The sequence below is a fragment of the Somniosus microcephalus genome, chromosome 2 (genome assembly GCF_052327205.1).
Source record: "Somniosus microcephalus isolate GS21.2 chromosome 2, FLI_Smic_1.0, whole genome shotgun sequence".
NCBI lineage: Eukaryota > Metazoa > Chordata > Chondrichthyes > Squaliformes > Somniosidae > Somniosus > Somniosus microcephalus.
The window spans coordinates 205,201,398-205,222,010 of record NC_140988.1 but is presented as its reverse complement, the minus strand read 5'-3'; the positions used below and the strand labels follow the sequence as shown (position 1 = coordinate 205,222,010).

At 48.3% G+C, this 20,613-nt stretch overlaps 1 protein-coding gene across 6 annotated transcripts in view; it reads left to right on the top strand.

Annotated features, from left to right (window-relative positions):
* The window catches only part of arap2 (ArfGAP with RhoGAP domain, ankyrin repeat and PH domain 2), a 710,987-nt gene that overhangs the window by 436,961 nt on the left and 253,413 nt on the right, over positions 1-20,613 (top strand). For all 6 annotated transcript variants that reach the window (XM_085968379.1, XM_085968416.1, XM_085968406.1 and 3 more), the window contains exons 17-18: positions 8,855-8,957; positions 10,327-10,525. In XM_085968379.1, the coding sequence (XP_085824505.1) occupies positions 8,855-8,957; positions 10,327-10,525 (302 nt within the window). The remainder of the gene's footprint in view (positions 1-8,854; positions 8,958-10,326; positions 10,526-20,613) is intronic.

Here is a 20,613-nt window from a genome sequence, read left to right as displayed (position 1 = left end):
CAGGTGCAAATACTTTTGTTTACGAGTTCGTTACTGCAGTAACCATATTATCATATCAATAGCAGTAAGTTCTGGAATCTTCTAATCGGTGGCGACTCAGGTTTCTTTAAGATACTGCAGTGGTATGTCCTTCTGAAATGAGTCATGTGATCTGCCAACTCCATCTTGTGTTCATAAAATGTGGCCATTTCAGGGGTTTTACAATGTAGACTGTATTTTCCTGGATTTTTGCGAATCCTACACAGGGCTGAACACTGCAAGAGAGGTCCTCTATCCACAGGGGCCAGGAGGCCCTCCAGAAAGAAGGATGTGGGACCACATCACCGAGGCTGTCACTGCCAGCAGTGTCACCCCAGGACCTGGCTCTAGTGCCCAAAGAAGCTTCATGACCTCAAACCACTGGTCTAGGTCAGTGAATGAATCTTCAAAAGCCATCTCCTACCAACTGCACCACTAGCCTCACACACTGCTCAATGTACGACGCCACACCACCCCCATCACTCACCTACCAACAATCTGTATCAAACGCAAAGCACACTTCCCATTCCTAGCTTCACCTCACCCCCTTAAAGGAGTCATTCTTGGCAGAGGCATAGCTGAGCCCTTGGCCAGTGGCAGGGCTGAAGGGATACAAGATGCTGGTATCCTCATACATTATCCTCCTTCTAGCATGACCCTCTTGCTTTCCTGGCCTCCCCTCACCACAACTCTACCCTTGTGCCTTCCTCATTTCACACACCAAAGAAATGTAGCCTGCCCAGCCAGTGGTTGGCCAAGAAGAAGGAGAGGAAAGTGAAGAAGAAGAAGAATGATATCACACTCCCAGTCACCAGTTCCTCAAGGTCGACCAGCAAGGACATTTGAGTGTCCCCCACTGAACATCAGCAGCCTTCCACCAGCCATGCTGCAACCACTGGGGTAACACTGCCTGATGTCAGTAGGATAGGCAAAGGCACACACGAGACAGTCACTAAAAGAATACAAAGCGGTGATGAGTTGATTTCTTGATGTCATCTTGGATGGATAGATGTATAAAGTTGGATTGGAAAGTTTACTTTGTGGTGGTATTTCAGGACTGTGGCCAAGAGGACACTTTGATGGTCCGTAACAGAGGGAAGGTAAGATGCGGGACAAATGTTGAAAGGGATTTTGGGTTGTGGCCACTAGTGCTGCAGGCGGATGATTCCATTCCGGATATCGTAGCCAGAAAGGGGCTGTCTGGGTTGTATCCTTCCTTCTCTTCGTCCTCTTCTGCGTCTTCCTCTTCCCTCTGCGAGGGGATGTTGTAAATCTGAAATAAAAGAATAAAATGCTGGAAATACTCAGCAGGTCAGGCAGCATCTTGACCTGAGATGTGAACTCTGTTTCTCTCTCCATGAATGTTGCCTGACCTGTTGAGTATTTCCAGCATTTTCTGTCTTCTCGGAGGCCTTCCTTTACCACCCAGGCCTTGCAAGCATCCGGCTGCACTCCCTGCACACTTAAAAAAAAAACTTTTAACTTGTACTGCACCAAGCCACTACTTCAATAAAATAAAAAAAATCCAGCCCAAAAGCGTAAATGCAAACTTAGCTGAAAGATGTGTGTGTCCCTTTAAGAAGTGCTGACAGCGTCTCTGTCAGTCTGCTGCACACTCACTTTTCAGAGCGAGCTTAAGTTTGCAGAGCGTGATGTTAAGTCAGCGTTGCGTCACGCTCTCTTCATTTACATCTCCAGGGCCAGCGCTGCTATCGGCAGCACTGAGGCCCTCATCAAAATGGTGGCCGACGAGTGCCACACCAGAGAGGGACGCTAAAGTGGTGCCACGTTTCCAGTACTAACGCGTGGTGCTAAGGTAGGGAATTTCTAGGCCAAAGTTTCTTCTGCTTTCTGTCCTAAATCTCTTGCATTTACTCTTATTTGTATATCCCTTTTCCATAGATACCTCAACCATTGCAAATGGTCTGTTTCTTTCTACTCTGTCCCATCCCTTCATTATTTTAAATAACTCTATTAAATGACCTGGTAATCTCCTCTGTTCTAATGAAAGCAGCTCCAATTTTTCAAATTTTTTTTGTATTTGTATTTCCTCTTACCAAGCAGCATATTATTGAATCTATTATCTCAACATCCTTTGCATAGTGTGGAGACCAAAACTGTACACAGTAATCTAATTGTGGTCTTACTAAGGCTTTATATAGATGCAGCATTTCATCTCAACTTTGATATTCTATGGGGGAAAAATTGGCTCGCGCCCCCTTAGGGGCAATAACTTCGCCGGGGCACTACTTTTAGCGCCCCGAAAAAGTTAGTGCCCTGGCACCCGAAATTGAATGGTAGTGCCCCAAGCAGGAGATGGGGCGTTACTGGAAGCGCTCCCCCACCCTCTTGGGGCACTCACATTGAATATCGCGGCGCTATGTGCACCGGGGCCCTACTGGACCACCGGGGAGTGGGCTGCCGGCGAGAGGGGGCAGGTAGGTGCTGGCAGGCGGCCCAAAAAAAATGGCTGCCCAGCACCTGCCCTTTAATTATTGCTGCCCCGGCCACAAAAATGCCATCCTGACCCTGTTGGACATAGCGTTCGGCAGTAGGTCAGGGGGCACGAGCGGGGCGCTGTGCATGGCGATGGCATCATTGCCAGATGCACGGTGCTACCGCCGCCGCTAACCTCCCGCTGAATCTTGCGGGAGGTGTTAACACCACGCCCGGGCGCTAGGTACTTGGCACCCCCTTGGGCCGCTAACGGGAGGCGCAAAGCAACCAAATTTTTCCCCCTATACATCTTGCCATAAAACCCATAGGCCTAGAAATTCAGTTGGTTGTGCCAGCAGTTAGCGCCTTAAGAGAAGTGAATTTCGGGCGCTATGCATGTAGCGCCCGGGCGCAGCGCAGTTTGCGCCTCGCCCCAAATTAAGTTGACCCTTAGCGCCGGCGCAAAGTTTAGCGCCCGCCCGGCTGCGCGCGCAGAAAATGACGTCACATCCTCGTGCAACGCCCTTTGCGCGCCCCGATTCCAAACTTCAGTCGGACCGCCCCATTGTGCGGCTGGCGGCCAGAGCATTTGTAAAATGGAACGCAACACAGCTGACGCGGGCCCCGGGGAGCGCAAATTAAAGGGCACGTACCCTGCAGTATAAAGGGCAGACATTTTGCAGCAAACACTCTTGTGCAACGGATTTCTGGACACACAACAAGGAGGAGAGCTAACTGGTTTCCTGCAGCAATAGCTCAGGTATTTTTGGACTCAGGCCAAAGCGCTGCAAGTGCCCTGTTGGAAATTTGACTGTTTGCCAGCATTTGATGGGGGCTGCATGGGGTGCCAACGCGGAGTTTCAGCGCCATGTGCGTAGGGCTCGCAGACGCGGGGTCAGAGGGGCAGCCCTGGCTAGAGGCAGAGGGGGCAACAGGCGTCGGCAACATAGGCCTTACCCAGTCAGGGTATACCGCCAGCAGCGCTCCTACCTCACCATGAGTGGCGCGCGATGTGCAAGAAGGCTGAGATTCCGAAAGGAGGTGGTTGCATAGATCTGTCACCTGCTTCGCAGAGATCTGCGTCCAAAGCTTAGGTGCAGGACGTCTCTGTCGGTGGAAGTGAAGGTAACGGTGGCATTGAACTTCTATGCCACCGGCTCCTTCCAATCCGCTGTTGGGGACATAGCTAACATATCCCAGTTCGGCGTGCATTGCTGCATCCGCCAGGTGACCGATGCCCTTTTCAGAAGGAGACGCCAATTCATCTCCTTCCCCATGGCCCTGGAGAGCCAGCATCAGCGTGCAGTAGGATTTGCTAGACTCGCGGCCTTCCCCTTGGTGCAGGGCGCCATTGACTGTACGCATGTGGCTTTGCGGGCACCTCTGGAGCATGGCGAGCAGTATCGCAACCGGAAGGGCTACCATTCTCTCAATGTGCAGCTGGTGTGTGACCACAAGCAGCGCATCCTGGCTGTCAATGCCTGCTTTCCAGGCAGCTGCCACAATGCCTTTATCCTGCGGCAGAGTACTGTGCATGACATGTTCGAGGCACAGCCTCCCCCAAGAGGATGGCTACTCGGGGACAAAGGCTATCCTTTGTGTACCTGGCTCATGACCCCGCTCCGCGCGCCCAGGACCGCTGCTGAAGAGGCATACAACGAGAGCCATCAAAGGAGCAGAAACATCATCGAGCAAACTATTGGGGTCCTCAAGCAGCGGTTCCGCTGCCTTGATCGTTCCGGCGGATCTCTGCAGTATTCGCCGCACCGGGTCTCCCAATTTGTCGTAGTTTGCTGCATGCTACACAACCTGGCTCTCCGCAGGATTCAGGCACTGCCACCTGACGTTGGACCACCACCTCAGGAGGAGGAGCAGGAGGAGGAGGAGGAGGAGGAGGAGTACGTTCCCAGGAGGGAGCGACAAGGTCCAAGGGCCGTCCGTCGCCAGCTTATTGAACGTAACTTCTAAGCCCCCTGTCAGGGAATGCCTTGTGGCCATGAAGCAAGATGAATGCAGCCGCTCCGCAAGCCCTCAGCCGGCGAAGGCAACAAAGACTAACAAGAACAACCATGGACAATGTCTGAATAAAGATAAATTTATATTTGACAAAAATGAAACCCCTTCCCACATGAATCCCAAAAACAATCAACGGCCCCCACAAAAAGTGCAACAAACGACTCACTCCCACAACCTGGGGAGGAGTAACTCCACATTTGAACAAACCAGGCCTCAACCTCGGCCTTAACGCAAAAAACATACCCATAAACAAAACAACCATGGGCAAAATAAAGATGTCCACCGCCATATAAAATGAAAGCTGGCCACACCCTCTACTTAGTGGCTCGCGAGGGCGAGACCTTGTCCAGCCTTTTGGCGCCCCTGCCCGGCCTGCTGCTCCTCCGCAAGCTCTGCCCAGTGGCTGCTGCGAGGCTGGGGGAAGGCGCCTGAGGGTCAGATGTCCTTCCGCCAGATGGCCTTGGGGGGCGGCCTACACGGGCTTTGGGCCTCGAGGGGCCGGCTGTTGATTGGCGCACATGTGCATGCCCACCATTAGCTCCAGCCGCTTGCCGTTGACGCTCCACTGGGGGAGTGGCGGCGACGGATGGTGCAATGTGGGCAAGCTGGCGTATTGGAGGTGCTGGCTGGTGATGTCGCACGCTGGCACTCGCCCGGGCACGCACTGCACGATCCGCACCAATCAGCCGAAGGGCGGATCGCTGTGCTGCTGCAGCGCGGCGGGTGTCCTGGTGATGCCTGGCTGAGGCAGCGCGTGTGGCAGCAGTGAGTGCCCCTGTTGCCCTGGTCTGCGCCCGCATCACATCCGCCACTGACTTGGCGGCATCAGCCAGCGACTCCATCGCCGGAGGCATCCGTTCCACTACCTCCATCATCATCCGGCCACTCTCGGCATTTGATGCCCCAAACTCCCGCACACTGGTCGCCAGCGACTCGATGGCCTCAGGCATCTGTCCCACCACCTGCATGAGCTCTGTGTGGCGGCGGTCCGAATCCTCGGCCATTTGGTCCAGCTGGCGCACCTCCTCCGAGGTGAAGGTGGCCGGACTGGAGGCGGGACTCTCCCGCTGGGGAGCAGGGGTCTGAGCTAGGCGACCCTTGGCACGTTGCTGGCGCCGAATGTCCGCAGCAACTGCACTCCCCTCCGATCCTTCCCCCCTCTGGGGGGAAGGCCGCGGCCCACCCGCAGCCCTCCTGGGTGGCTGGACGCCACTGGTCCCAGCAGCTGCACTCCCCTCTGAAAGTTGCTCCAGGCTCTCGTCCAGGGAAGACGTGTCCAACACTTCGCCCTCTGCTGCGGGACCTGAGTCCTCCCCTGATGGTCCGGGTTGCTCTTCCTCCTCCTCCTCCTCCTCCTCCTCCTCCTCCTCCTCCTCCTGTTCGGAGGGGATGTCACTGGCAGCTTCAGGGAGCTCTTCGTCACCAGCTGAAAGCAGGAAGGCACAAGAGTAGCTTCAGAGTGAGGAGAGGGCGTCAGCGAGGGAGTCATGACTGGTGGCATTCAGCGCATTGGTGGCACAGTGGCAAAGGAGGTAGCTCGGATGCGCAAGTGCGACGAGAGAGGGCCAAAAGGCGAGGTCCTTACCATTGCCGGGCAGCGGAGGGTCGGCTTCTCCGCAAGCTCTGGGCACAATCACGCGGCCTCCCATGAGGCCACTCACGCGCTCCTCCAGGGGAGTGAGCTTCTGGAACTTGGCGCGGCCTCCCCCGGTGATGTCGCGGCGCTTGCGATTATTCGCAAGTTTAGCCTGCAAGAGAAAGGACGGGCTCTAAGTACGGTGTGTAGCCGTGACGTAGTGTGCACTGCCTCCCATGGTGGAATAGCTTGGCCAGAGTGTAGCCCTGATCTAGTGTGCACTGCCTCTCATGGTGGAATAGCTTGGCCAGAGTGTAGCCCTGATCTAGTGTGCACTGCCTCTCATGGTAGTATAGCTTGGCCAGAGTGTAGCCCTGATCTAGTGTGCACTGCCTCTCATGGTGGAATAGCTTGGCCAGTGTGTAAAGTGCAGAATGTGCAATTGATGCTCATGACTGTCCCAAAGCTGCTGGCTGAGGGCTGCCCATTAGGCCTTTCAGGTCCCTTTGCCCATCATGTCAGGTGTACATGCAAGAATGAGGAGGAGAGTGGAAAGGGTACTCACCCTGACAATCCTGGTCAGGTCATTGTATTTCTTCCGACATTGCACCTTGTCCCTGGGGGCATCGCCGTAGGACGACACCCTGGTGGCGATCTCCCTCCAGGCTTTGGTGTAGACGCGGTGGGTGGGATTCCTGCCATTGTCTGGGAACAAGATCCTGCGCCTCTTCTCCAATGCTGTCAGCATGATATCCAGATCACGCTCTGAGAAGCGCAGGGCACGCTCACGGGCCTTCTCATGCGTTGCCATGGCTCCTTGGGCTCAGCAGCAGTGTTGAGGCCTAGTTTGAAAGCTGCAGTGTGCAGGGCGTGGCAGCAGACCAAATCGTCCCTTCCCCCTTTAAGAGCTGGCCGGCGCCACGGGGTCTGCTGTCAATCAAAAAATGACCGCACCCGTGCTGCGCACCGCCTCGGCGCTATCCCTCTGCACCGCCGGCTTAGCGCCTAAAGATAGTCGTGTAACGCCTCTTTTATCGCTCCAGCAACCTCAGGGCGAAGCAACTGAATTTCGGCGAAGGGGGCGCAACTTTGGGGCGGGCGCTAAAGTCGGGCGGGCGCTAACGTTAGCGCCCCAAAACTGGCAAAACTGAATTTCTAGGCCATAATTCCATTCGCTTTTTTATGCTATTTTCTAACTAAGGCGCTGCCAAATCCCTCAGCTCTTCCACCTCATCCAGCTCTTCCCTATTCAAAGTATAATAATTACTTTTTTATTAATGACAAGTTAACACCTCACATTTACTGATGTTGAATTATATCTGCCACTTTTATTTTTGCCCATTCCATCATCTTGTAAATATCCCCATGCTGCTTTCTTTGGTCCTCTGAATGATTGAGTATGCCTATTATTTTAGTATCATCTGCAATTTTGGACACCACTCCCTCAAGTCCTATATCCAACCATTGATGTCACTCTCTGATTCGAATTTCCACTCTAGCCGGGGATTTTGTGACCTGTGAATACGAATACTATCTACATTCCTTATGGTGGCCATCTGGCTATGTACCTTGATACCCTGAGTAAATTTAATGCTATTATGAGAAATATCCTTTCTTTTATGGTTCAGTATTTAAGTACTCGCTCCTACAATGATCATATGAAACTTTTTAGTGTCGCCTATTTTACTCTAGTTTAGTGCTGACATGCGTTTGCGCCATTGTGTGTGGCAGTATCGTAAATGAGAAAATGCAGTTTGGTGATGACATAACGGATGTCAACTCAGATGTAACTGCAGAGTGTTTAAAGGATTTATTTTCTCCATGTTTATGCCACATCATATGCTGATTGGAATGAGGCTGTTCAAGTTCATTGCAGACCGGTTCTACATCAAGGGGGAAAAATTGAGTTGTGCCCCCTTTGGGGCGCTAACTTCGCTGGGGCACTACTTTTAGCACCCTGAAAAAATTAGCGCCCCTGTGGCTGAAATTCAGCAGAAGCGCCCCAAGAGGGAAGTGGGGCGCTACTGGAAGCACCCCGCCTCCCTCTTGGGGCGCTGCGAGGGAATATCTTCTTAAAGGAGAGGGGCCTTGCGCAACTCAAGAGAAGTGCCGGGCTCATGGAGTTCAGCCGGCACTCCGTGGGAGGGGGAGGGCGGGTCAGGAGGCCTGGGACGGCAGCGGAGGCAGGTGCTGGCAGGCGGCCAGCAACAAAAATGGCCGCCTAGCTCCCCGCCTTTAAATATCGCCGCCCCGGCCGCAGGCAGGCCCCCCTGAATCCGTTAGACATAACGTCCGGCGGTAAGTCCACGGGCGCTACCGAAGATCGCGGCTGGGGTGCGAGCGGGGCGCTGCGCATGGTGATGACATCATTGCTGGTGGCGCAGCGCCATGGGGCGCTAACGGCTACTGCCGCCGCTAACCTCCTGCTGAATTTCGCAGGAGGCATTGGCTGCGCCACGCCCTAGCATTAACGGGAGGCACAAAGCAACCAAATTTTTCCCCCGACGTGTCTTAACATCTAATTGTTGCTGCACAAAATGTTAAAATTTGGGTTTATGATCAGAGGCTTTCAAAAAAGGGATTAGTACAGCTGCAGAAGTTTATCCAAAGTTCATTCGGTGCTGAATCTAATAAAAAGTCAATGTATGTGATCATCTGATAAATACTTTGTTCAGTCCACTTGAAATCCAGTGCGTGAGAATATTAGCATGCTTCCTTTCGGCTTGAAGCATTCGGTTTGTGGAGTAGCCTCCAGTGCCTTATTATTACAAGATTCTAATGCTGTTCTTTCTTTCTTGTTTGCTGCAGGATAAGCTATACCTTTGAGATGTATTTGCTGTCAGAACGTGTCTTCTCCTTTGGAACTGATAATGTCGAAATTCTAAGAGACTGGACCCGGGCAATATCCAAGGTAAAAAATAACTTTGAAATATATTTTATATGTTGAAGATGCCCCAGGCTTTTTAGATATCATGGGAATTTACTTTTTTTCTCCTGAATCCTGTGCTTTTGCATGTTATTACCATTTATAAATGTTCAATATGTTTCTGGCTCTGTCAATCTTTTTAAAATGGCAAAGCAAAATATTCTGATATTATATTATAAATATATATAATATATATATAAAATAAAAATATAATAGCCTTTATAGATTTAGGAGAGTCTTATTTAAAACTAAATTGAATTGAGCCTATGGCAGTAACATTATAATCCATGTAATAAAGTTTATTAACTAGAATGAAGTTAAACTGTGTGACACCTGCCTTTTCTAACTGGATTTTATTTGTAGCACAGTAATGTAACAGTAAGAGCACTCAGTCACAATTCAGAAACCACAAACCTTGAGCCCCAGGGCTGCCTGACATTTCAATCTGCTGCCTCAGTTGTGATGGGGTACATCAGTTACCAACTAAATTGCCACCTGGAGCACTGCAAGATGATGGAATTTGCTTAGAAGATAGGCTACAGAGGAAACTGGGAAGACTAGTGAACCTATTTTTACATAAAGATCACATCTTGCCCCTAATCAATGATTAAGTAGCATGTTTTACTAGCTTTGCTAATTTTAACATCTAATGCCTGGAAATGAATGTTTGCCATATTAGTGGACAAAAACATTGCATCTGTATGACAGTCCTCTCTCCACTATAGTACATGTATTAGCACCTGTATTAAAATGCGGGACACAGGAATGTCACATGACCACATCAAGTATGTGTCTGCTGATATTGTCAACGGTACTTTCCAGACTGAAATGGAAAATGTTCTGATAATACACTTAAGCTGTTTAATACTATGTGAGACCCATAATAGCACAACCGGTACCCAACACACATGTTTTGCACAGCTGGTTGCGACCAGAAGAGAAACGTGCCAGGATTCACTAATAGCAGCAAGGAAGGCGAGTATTTTTTTAACCATGTGTTCTAGGTGGGAAGCTTCAGTGAATCTGATATCCACCAACTCAGCAGAAGCAATGCCACAGGAAAGAACGTGCACATATAGAAAAATCAAGATAATTTTTTATACAATACTGTACAGAATGCAATTTGGTTGAGTACGGAACAGCCACTATTACTGTTAAAACACACATTTTGTCTTCTACATCCAACATATAAAAGTTTCTCTTGTGAATGTGTGAGGCCAGTCAGTTAAATTAGGAGTGCGGGGTAAATAGTGTGCAATCGTCTTAGATTAACATTTTAAGATTTTTTTTTTGCAGAAGTGCTACCGTTGTCCTCCACAGTTCTAAAGTTTTCTGATTGACTTGTGTTTTCTAGTGTTTTGTTCCTGCAGTAGTAGAAATCCTGTCCAAGAGAGATTATGAACTGATTGGTCGGCTCTACTACAAGGATGTGCATAATCTAGAACACTGGAGAGCCGGCTGGTTTGCATTAGAGAAATCCCGACTCTGCTTCTGTCCTGAGCAGGACATGGCTGAAGAGGATTCAGTCCATTTAAAGAGGCTGCAAGAACTTAGTAAGACTTTGATACATTGCATTCACTAAAATCATAGAATAATACAGCACAGGAGGAGGCCATTCAGCCCATCGTGTCTGTATCAACTCTTTGGTAGAACTTTCCAATTAGTCCCACTGCCCTGCTCTTACCCCAAAACATCGAATTCCCTTTTTGGAAAGTTGCTATTGAATCTGCTTCCACATACCCTTTCAGGCAGTGTCAAAATAACTCACTGCCCCCCAAAAAATCATCTCATTTCCCTCTGGTTCTTTTGTCAATTATCTTAAATCTGTGCCCTGTAGTTACCAACCCCGCTGCCACTAGAAACAATTTCTCCTTATTTACCCTGTCAAAACCCCAAATAATTTTGAACACCTCTATCAAATCTGCCCTTAACCTTCTCTGCTCTAAGGAGAATAATCCCAGCTTCTCCAGTCTCTCCACATGACTGAAGTCACTCACTAGTTTGCTTTCAGGTTATTAAAATATTGCTATTTTTTCATTTTTTTAAATGCACACTATAATTTGTCACCTCTCAAACTCTCCCAGTGAGCAAAGTTATCCTAAAAATATTAAATGATTCCTAAATATATCTATTCATGCTTTGGGAGCAGAATTTTTTAGGATTTATTTTTATAGTGCTGTAAATTATCATGTCATAACAATGCACAATTGCGGACCAGAATGAACATCTACTTCATTTAAAATCAAAGTACAGATCAGCACGTTCTGAATTTCTGCAGTAACATTTATGATCTCCTAATACATTATGCTTCAGTTTTGGATCAAAACTATATTTTTTGAAATGTTGAACTTTAAAATAAACATATTAAAAAAAAAATAAGAATATAAGGACATAAGAACATAAGAAATAGGAGCAGGAGTAGGCCAATCGGCCCCTCAAGCCTGCTCCGCCATTGAATAAGATCATGGCTGATCTGATCCTAAGCGCCAATCTACTATCACAGAACCATCTCCTGAATCTAACAGAATTAGACACACGAAATAGGAGCAGGATCAGGCTACATGGCCCCTGGGCCCGCTCCGCTACCCACAGGGCCATGTCTGATCCGAACCTAGACTCATGTCCAAATTCCTGCCCGCTCCCCGTAACCCTTAATTCCCTTTACTTCTAGGAAACTGTCTATTTCTGTTTTAAATTTATGTAATGATGTAGCTTCTACAGCTTTTTGGGGCAGCATATTCCATGGACCTACCACCCTCTGAGTGAAGTAGTTCCTCCTCATCTCAGTTTTGAAAGAGCAGCCCCTTATTCTAAGACTATGCCCCCTAGTTCTAGTTTCACCCATCATCGGGAACATCCTCCCCGCATCCGCCCAATCCAACCCCTTCACAATCTTATATGTTTCAATAAGATCGCCTCTCATTCTTCTGAACTCCAATGAGTAGAGTCCCAATCTACTCAACCTCTCCTCATATGTCCATCCCCTCATCCCCGGGATTAACCGAGTGAACCTTCTTTGTACTGACTCGAGAGCAAGTATGTCTTTTCTTAAGTATGGACACCAAAACTGTATGCAGTATTCCAGGTGCGGTCTCACCAATACCTTGTACAACTGAAGCAATACCTCCCTATTTTTATATTCTATCCCCCTAGCAATGAAAGCCAACATTCCATTGGCCTTCTTAATCACTTGCATACTAACCTTTTGATTTTCATGCACCAGGACCCCCAGATCCCTTTGTACTTCAGTACTTTCCAGTTTCTTGCCATTAAGATAGTAATTTGCTCTACGATTTTTCCTGCCAAAGTGCATAACCTCACACTTTCCAGTATTGTATTCCATCTGCCAAATCTCTGCCCACTTACTTAGCCTGTCTATGTCCCCTTGCAGGTTTTTTATGTCCTCCTCACTCACTACTTTCCCTCCCATCTTAGTATCATCTGCAAACTTTGATATGTTACACTCGGTCCCCACCTCCAAATCATTAATATAGATTGTAAAGAGTTGGGGACCCAGCACTGACCCCTGCGGAACACCACTAGTTACTGATTGCCAGTCTGAGAATGAACCATTTATCCCAACTCTCTGCCTTCTGTTAGGTAGCCAATCCTCTATCCATGCCATATTACCCCCAATCCCGTGATTTTTTATCTTAAGCAATAATCTTTTGTGTGACACCTTGTCAAATGCCTTTTGGAAGTCTAAATACACTACGTCCACTGGTTTCCCTTTATCCACCCTATATGTTACTTCCTCAAAGAACTCCAGCAAATTTGTCAAACATGACTTCCCCTTCATAAAACCATGCTGACTTTGTCCTATTGAATTATGATTATCCAAATGCCCTGTTACTGTCTACTTAATAATGGACTCCAAAATTTTACCTACCACAGATGTTAGGCTAACCGGTCTATAGTTTCCAGCCTTCTGTCTACTGCCCTTTTTAAATAAGGGTGTTACATTAGCAGTTTTCCAGTCTGCCGGGACCTTTGCTGAGTCCAGGGAGTTTTGGAAAATTATTACCAATGCATCCACAATCCCTACCGCCACTTCCCTCAAGACCCTAGACTGTAAGTGATGGACCTTCAATAACCACAGAACTAGAAGTTATAGACTTAAACAAGTTGGCTTTTAATCACTAAGATCAGAGCTACATCTCAACATGCCGACTGGTTCACAGGAATGAGTCATACAGATCCTGGGATCTTTATGTAAGAGAAGTCAGGGGCGGAGCCAAGAGCCAAGACCTGGAACCTCCCAGGTTAGTCGGGAAAGAGGAAGTGAAACTATACACAGTGGGGGAGGGTAATATACATGAGTGCAAAATGAATACAGGACCAAGACAAACAGATTTCATTACATTCACCCCTTCTATAGATTTAGTCCATCGGGGTGATGTTTCTTAAAAGTTGGTATAAGTGAGTCTGTCAGGAGGTTTTGCAGTTCTCAGTGATCAGCGCAAAGCCGGTTGGGGTGCCTCTAGGGCAGTGGATTCTGGTTCCTCCGCTGTCCGGGCCTCCGCAGTGTCTTCCAGGTTATCTGCAGTGTCCTCCAGGTTAAAGTTGGGTATTGATACCTCTGGATGTCCTGTCTCTTTGTAGTGTAGGTCTTCATCGGGTAGTCTCCCATCGTTCTCTCCGCTCCCCGAGGGAGCGAGGTCTTTTATGGAAACAGTGTCCTCTCGCCCGTCAGAGTATTCGATATAGGCGTACTGAAGGTTTGCATGGAGGAGCTGTACCTTTTCCACAAGGGGGTCCGTTTTATGGCCTTTCACGTGCTTCCGCAATAGTACTGTCCCCGGAGACGTCAGCCACGCGGGTAGAGATATGCCCGAGGTGGATTTCCGGGGGAAAACGAACATCTTTTCGTGAGGGGTAGCGTTAGTGGCAGTACATAACAGAGACCTTATGGAGTGGAGCACGCCTGGGAGGACTTCCTGCCAGCGGGAGGTCGGAAGTCCTTTTGACTTTAAGGCTAACTGCCTTCCAAACAGTAGCATTCTCCCTTTCCACTTGCCCATTACCCTGGGGGTTGTAGCTAGTGGTTCTGCTAGTGGCTATCCCCTTCGAGAGCAAGAACTGGCGCAGCTCGTCACTCATGAATGATGTCCCCCTGTCGCTGTGTATGTAGTTCGGCATGCCAAACATGCAAAATAGATTACAGAGACACTTGATGACCGTAGCACTGGTCATGTCTGGGCAGGGAATGGCGAAGGGGAAGCGGGAATATTCATCAATGATATTGAGGAATTATACGTTACGGTCGGCAGAGGGAAGGGGTCCCTTGAAGTCCAGACTTAGGCGCTCGAATGGCCATGTGGCTTTGATAAGGTGTGCACGGTCAGGCCTGTAGAAACGAGGCTTGCATTCCACACAGATGCGGCAGGCTCTGGTCATTGCCCTGACCTCCTCGATGGAGTGGAGCAGATTGCGGGACTTTATAAAATGGTATAGTCGGGTGACCCCTGGGTGACAGAGGTCGTTGTGGAGACCCTATAATTTGTCCGTATGAATGCTGGCACACATTCCTCGCGATAGGGTGTCTGGGGGTTCATTAAGGGCTCCCGGCCTGTACATAATATCATAGTCGAACGTGGATAGTTCGATCCTCCACCTGAGTATTTTGTCATTCTTGATTTTCCCCCTTTGTTTGTTATTAAACATGAAAGCCACCGACCGCTGGTCGGTGAGCAGGGTGAAACGTTTGCCGGCTAGATAGTGTCTCCAGTGCCGCACTGCCTCCACTATAGCCTGTGCCTCCGTCTCGACAGAAGAGTGCCTGATTTCAGGTCCCTGAAGGGTTCGGGAGAAGAAGGCCACAGGTCTCCCAGCCTGATTGAGGGTTGCAGCTAAGGCAAAGTCTGACGCATCGCTTTCGACTTGAAAGGGAATGCATTCGTCCACTGCACACACTGCAGCCCTTTCAATGTCCTGTTTAATACTGGTGAAAGCCTCCCGAGCTTCAGCTGATAGTGGGAAGGACGTCGATTTAATGAGGGGTCGGGCCTTATCAGAGTAATTGGGCACCCATTGGGCATAATACGAAAAAATCCCAGGCACCTTTTTAAAGCTTTGGGATTGTGTGGCAGGGGCAGTTCCTTTAGGGGGCGTAATCGGTCAGGGTCCAGTCCAATTACCCCATCTTCCACCACACAGCCGAGGATACAGAGACAGGTTGTGTTGAAGACACATTTGTCTTCGTTGTAGGTTAGATTCAGCTTTAGGGCAGTTTTTAAAAATCTCGCAAGATTTAGATCGTGGTCTTGCTGGTTGTGCCCGCAGATAGTGACATTGTCCAGATAGGGGTAGGTAGCTTGTAGTTTATTCTCGTCAACCATGCGGTCCATCTCACGTTGGAAGACCGAGACCCCATTTGTTACCCCGAAGGGCACTCTGAGAAAATGGTAGAGGCGCCCGTTCGCCTCGAAGGCGGTGTATGGGCGGTCCTCCGTTCTAATGGGGAGCTGGTGATACGCGGATTTGAGGTCGATAGTCGAGAAGACTCGGTATTGCGCAATCTGGTTGACCATTTCTGATATGCAGGGTAAAGGGTAGGCGTCCAGCTGGGTATAAATATTAACAGTCTGGCTGTAGTCAATTACCATCCGTTTCTTTTCGCTATTTTTAACTTTGACTACTTGGGCACGCCACGGGCTGGTACTGCATTCAATAATGCCTTCCCGCAGGAGTCTGTCCACTTCTGCCTTGATAAAGTGTCTGTCTTCCAGACTGTACCGTCTACTTTTGGTCGCTATGGGCCTACAGTTCGGAGCGAGATTAGCGAATAAAGAGGGCGGGCTGATTTTTAAGGTTGATAGGCCACAGACTGTGAGTGGCGGCTGGGACCTGCCATATGCTAGCGTGACACTTTTGTGGTGGCACTGGAAGTCCAGGCCCAAGATTACATTAACACAGAGTTCTGGCATCACGAGGAGTTTAAAATCCTTGTAGTCCGTGCCTTTTACAGTCAGTGTTACCACACAGCAGCCCAAAATGTCCAAAGTGTGGGGCTTAGCAGCCATAGCAATTCTGCTCCGTGTAGGGGTTACCGTTAATGAGTGCTGCCATACCAGGCTAGGGTGGATAAAACTCTCGGTACTCCCACAGTCAATTAAACATTTCATTAAATTCCCATTTACCTGTATGTCCATCATGGATTTTGTCAACGGGTGTGGCCTGGATTGATCCACCGTGATCGAAGCCACTGTTGGGCCCTGGGCGGCCGTTGAGTCAGGAAAAGATGGCGGATCCCAAGATGGCGGCCCGCACAGCACGCACGAGGCGGTGACGGAGTTGGAAATCGGATTCCCCCTGCAGACTTTGCTAAAATGCCCCTTTTTCTTACATTTGAAGCATGTAGCGTCCTTCGCTGGGCATCGTTGTCTGGGGTGCTTGGCCTGGCCGCAGAAGTAGCATTTCGGGCCTCGAGACATTGCCGCTGTAGTAGGACTCCTGGGTGAACTTCTGTGTGGGGACTCCGGCGGCGTAGAGCTGGTCTGAGACCTGGATGGGGAAGATGGCTGATTCCAAGATGGCGGCCCCCTCGGCGCGCATGAGGTGGTGAGGGCCGCATGGCCAGAAGAATAAGAGTCAGAGTTTTTCTGGGCCACGTCCAGCGATCGCGCAGTGGTAAACTGCCTTTTTTAAGTCCAGGACCTTCTTCTCCAGCAGTCTCTGCCGGATATAATTCGATTTGAGGCCCGTGATGAAGGAATCGCGGACCAATTTGTCAGAGTATGCGTAGGCCGTCACGGCCTTGCAGTTACAGTCCCGGACCAGGTCCTTTAGGCCCTGTAAGAAATCGTCCATTGATTCCTCTGGTCGCTGCCTGCGTGTAGCCAGCAGATGTCTGGCGTACACTTCGTTTACCGGCCTCTGGTATTGGGCCTTCAGGATAGTGATGGCCTCCGTGTAAGAGGTGGTGTCCCGGATGAACGAATAAATCCGATGACTTACGCGAGTAGTCAGTAGACTCAGTTTATCTACCTCGCTAGCGGATGAGGCCCCCGTGAAGAGTTCGAAGCATTTGAGCCAGTGTCCAAATTGATTTGATGCTTCAGCAGAATGTGGATCCAAGTCCAGACGCTCTGGTTTTAGGAGTCGATCCATCCTAGCATTCTTTAGTGATTAAAATTGATGGGCCTTCAATAACCACAAAACTAGAAGTTATAGACTTAAACAAGTTGGCTTTTAATCACTAAGATCAGAGCTACATCTCAACACACCGACTGGTTCACAGGAATGAGTCATACAGATCCTGGGATCTTTATGTAAGAGAAGTCAGGGGCGGAGCCAAGAGCCAAGACCTGGAACCTCCCAGGTTAGTCGGGAAAGAGGAAGTGAAACTATACACAGTGGGGGAGGGTAATATACATGAGTGCAAAATGAATACAGGACCAAGACAAACAGATTTCATTACAGTAAGCCATCAGGTCCAGGTGATTTATCCGCCTTGAGTCCTATTATTTTACCGAGTACCACTTCCTTAGTGATTTTGATCGTGTTTAGCTCCTCCCCCCCATAGCCCCCTGTTTGTCCAGTGTTGGGATATTCTTAGTGTCCTCTACTGTAAAGACTGATACAAAATATTCATTCAGTGTTTTTGCCATCTCCATATTTCCCACCATTAATTTCCTGGTCTCATCCTCTAAGGGACCAACATTTAAAAAAATAATTATGATAGTAAAATTAAGAGAATTTGGGTTCATTTGAAAAAGAGATCCTGAATTGTTAATGCATATTGTGGCTAATCTTGAGCTGCTTGATGAATGTATAATTGCTAGATGAAAGGTAGACTGAACTGTCATACTCATTTGACATTTAATACTAGATGATTTCTAAATATGAATAATTGTAACTTTTCCATTTGTTTTTATGCTAGACTTTGGTATTGTTCCAACAAGAAAGATAGAACTTACATTTATATAGCACCTTTCATTTCCTCAGGATGCCCAAAGCAGTTTGCAGCCGATAAATTAATTTAAAAATCTAGTCAGTATTGTTTAGTGGGCAAACATGGCAGACAATTTTCACACGAGATCCCACAAACTACAACAAGGTAATGACCAGTCAATCTGTTTTCGTGATGTTAGTTGAGGAATAACTATTGGTATTGAAGTGTCAGCCTAGATTATGTGATACAATGCATGGAGTAGCCCTTGAACCCATAACCTGACTCAGAGGTGATGGTGCTACCACTAAGGCAAACTGACACTGAAGGCTACATTCTGAATGAGTGACTATATCCACCCTTTCACTCATAGATTTCTGTTATCACTGCAGCAAAGTCACATTCTACCCCAGTGCGTGCTCTTGGTCTCAGGACAGTACATACCTATTAAGCCATCCTCATCCAGTTAACTTGGCTTATATTTGCCAGGGTCCACCCTCAACAAAGTCACAAACATAGCACTCATTGTGTTACTCCTGCAGAATATTGGGCCAGATATTCCGATGCCTACGGGTGTGTACGCGCTGTGTACACACCCGTAGGGACATCAGAAATGCCGTTTTCAGGTATGCACAGCGCAAATGCTGAAAACCGGCATTTCCGATCTGTCAAGAATGCTCTTGACAGATCGGACGCCTGCTGTAGAAAAGGGCCTCTGCAGGCGGATAGTTCTGCTTTCTGGAGAACCTCCACCAGCAGAAAACCCTTAGAAATCTTATGCCTGGTAAAAGCAGGCGTAAGGCCTGCTTTTACCAGCATAAGAGTTGAAAAAAGTTTTTAAAAATTTCACTCATTTATAATTTTATAATACTTTAAAAAAGGTAAGTTTATTTTTAGCCCCGTAAAAAACTTTAATTATTTTTTTCAAAAAATTAAATTTTTGTTTAAAATATTGAATTTATTGTAATTTCAACTAATTTTAAAAATGTGATGTTTTTTTAAATGTATTTAATGTTTTAAAGTGTTTTTGGGGTGATTTCCATTCATATATTTAACAGGCCTATCTGTCAAGTGTATGAAGGGAGATTCCCTTCTTTGATTGGCTCCCCATGGCCCACGTGATCCCAGGAATGCTTGCGAACCGCATGCTCCTCTGGGATACGTCGGCCCTGTGCACTAGGAGTTTGAGAGGCCCAGGATCGGAACAATATGCACCTCGGGAGCCCTCAGGTAAGTGCGTAGATTTTTTCCAGATTGGAGGCCTCCGCACACGGAAGCCTCTGATCGGAAAATATGGCCCATTATGATCGGGGCACCAGCACAGGAATTGCTAGCATTTATGGCAGCAGCACAAGAGCTGCAAGGGCTGTTTTGTCCCAGTCTAAAATGTCTGTACCAAATATGAATGATGAAGCTTTGCGCAGCAGGGGATATGGAATATCAATGGAAGCCCTGGACTAAATTGCCGTTTCTGCTGTTTCTCCGGATTTCAGCCAAAGTTATTTCAGGAGATTAGAGAATGACTGCAGAAATTCCCAGGCGTAGCTCTCCTGCTTGTACACATTTTTCCTGAGGCATTGTTGGAACTTAGAATTCTCATTCATGTTCAGTAAAGCATATAAAGTTGACCATCACTTTCTGAAAAGGGTTGTAATAGCATTCATTAAATTCAAAGGCCCAGAAATGGTCCTTGCACCGGAACAGATAGGCCCGAGGCCCATCTGATATTGGGCCTCAGGCCTCGTACATCAGACCAGTGAGCTGCAGACGCCTGCTGGGTATCCCCAGGCAGCTTGCTGGCGAAGACTATTTGAATTTTGGGCCACTGCCAGCGAGTAGGTCTTGCAAGAGAGGGGATGAACGGGAGATGGGGGTCATCAACCAGAAGTGGGGGAGGGGAACAGCGAATGGTGGCCAGCAGCAGCCCATGGATTTAATGTACTCCTGCACCTCCTGGCTTCATATTCAGGCAAGTATTTTTATCTTTTCTGTTGGAGGCCAGCAGTGGTCGCTTTAAAAGCTGCTGGTTAGGCTGCACATAGATCTGGTTTTCCTGAATACAGCCAGCCCAGCGTCGGCTGAGTTCAGGGCAAACCAATTTTGTGAAGGAGGCATGAAATAGTCATTAGGCCACTGATTGGTATATGCAAAGGCCCTAATGCCTGTTTGAGGTGCAGGCCGTAGGTGCCACTTTTGATGCCTATACCAATATGGCGTGCAACGTGCGCACTTCTGCCTCAGAATGTGCACACACTGCCCAGCATATTGGACACCTGTAAAAGCAGGAGCAGCTTTGCCGAATTTATAAGCCATTGTTTTAAGTTTTGTAGGATTCCCCACACCAATCCCACCCCCTTTAACCGCTCACCCAATAAATTCCTGGAAGTTGAAATGATTCCTTGATTCCTGATCAATTCAATAAATTTATTATTAAAGACTATGGGGGAAAAATTCGGTATCGCCCATTTTGAGGTGCTACTATTGGCCGGGTGCAAAGTTTAGCGCCTGGCGCTAATTATCGCCTCCGAATGCAAAATTCGCCTCTATCGCCCCTGGAGGTGATTGGAGTGCTAAATCAGGTGCTACACACCTCTCTTAAGGCGCTAAGGCCGAGGAGCGAGGCGTTACCTCACAGTGCTGGCGAAGCTCATGTGATGTCAGTCAGCAATGGAACACAGACACACTGGCACCATCCAATTCTTAAAGGGGAGTTCTGACGAATGGTCATCGACCTGAAACGTTAACTCTGTT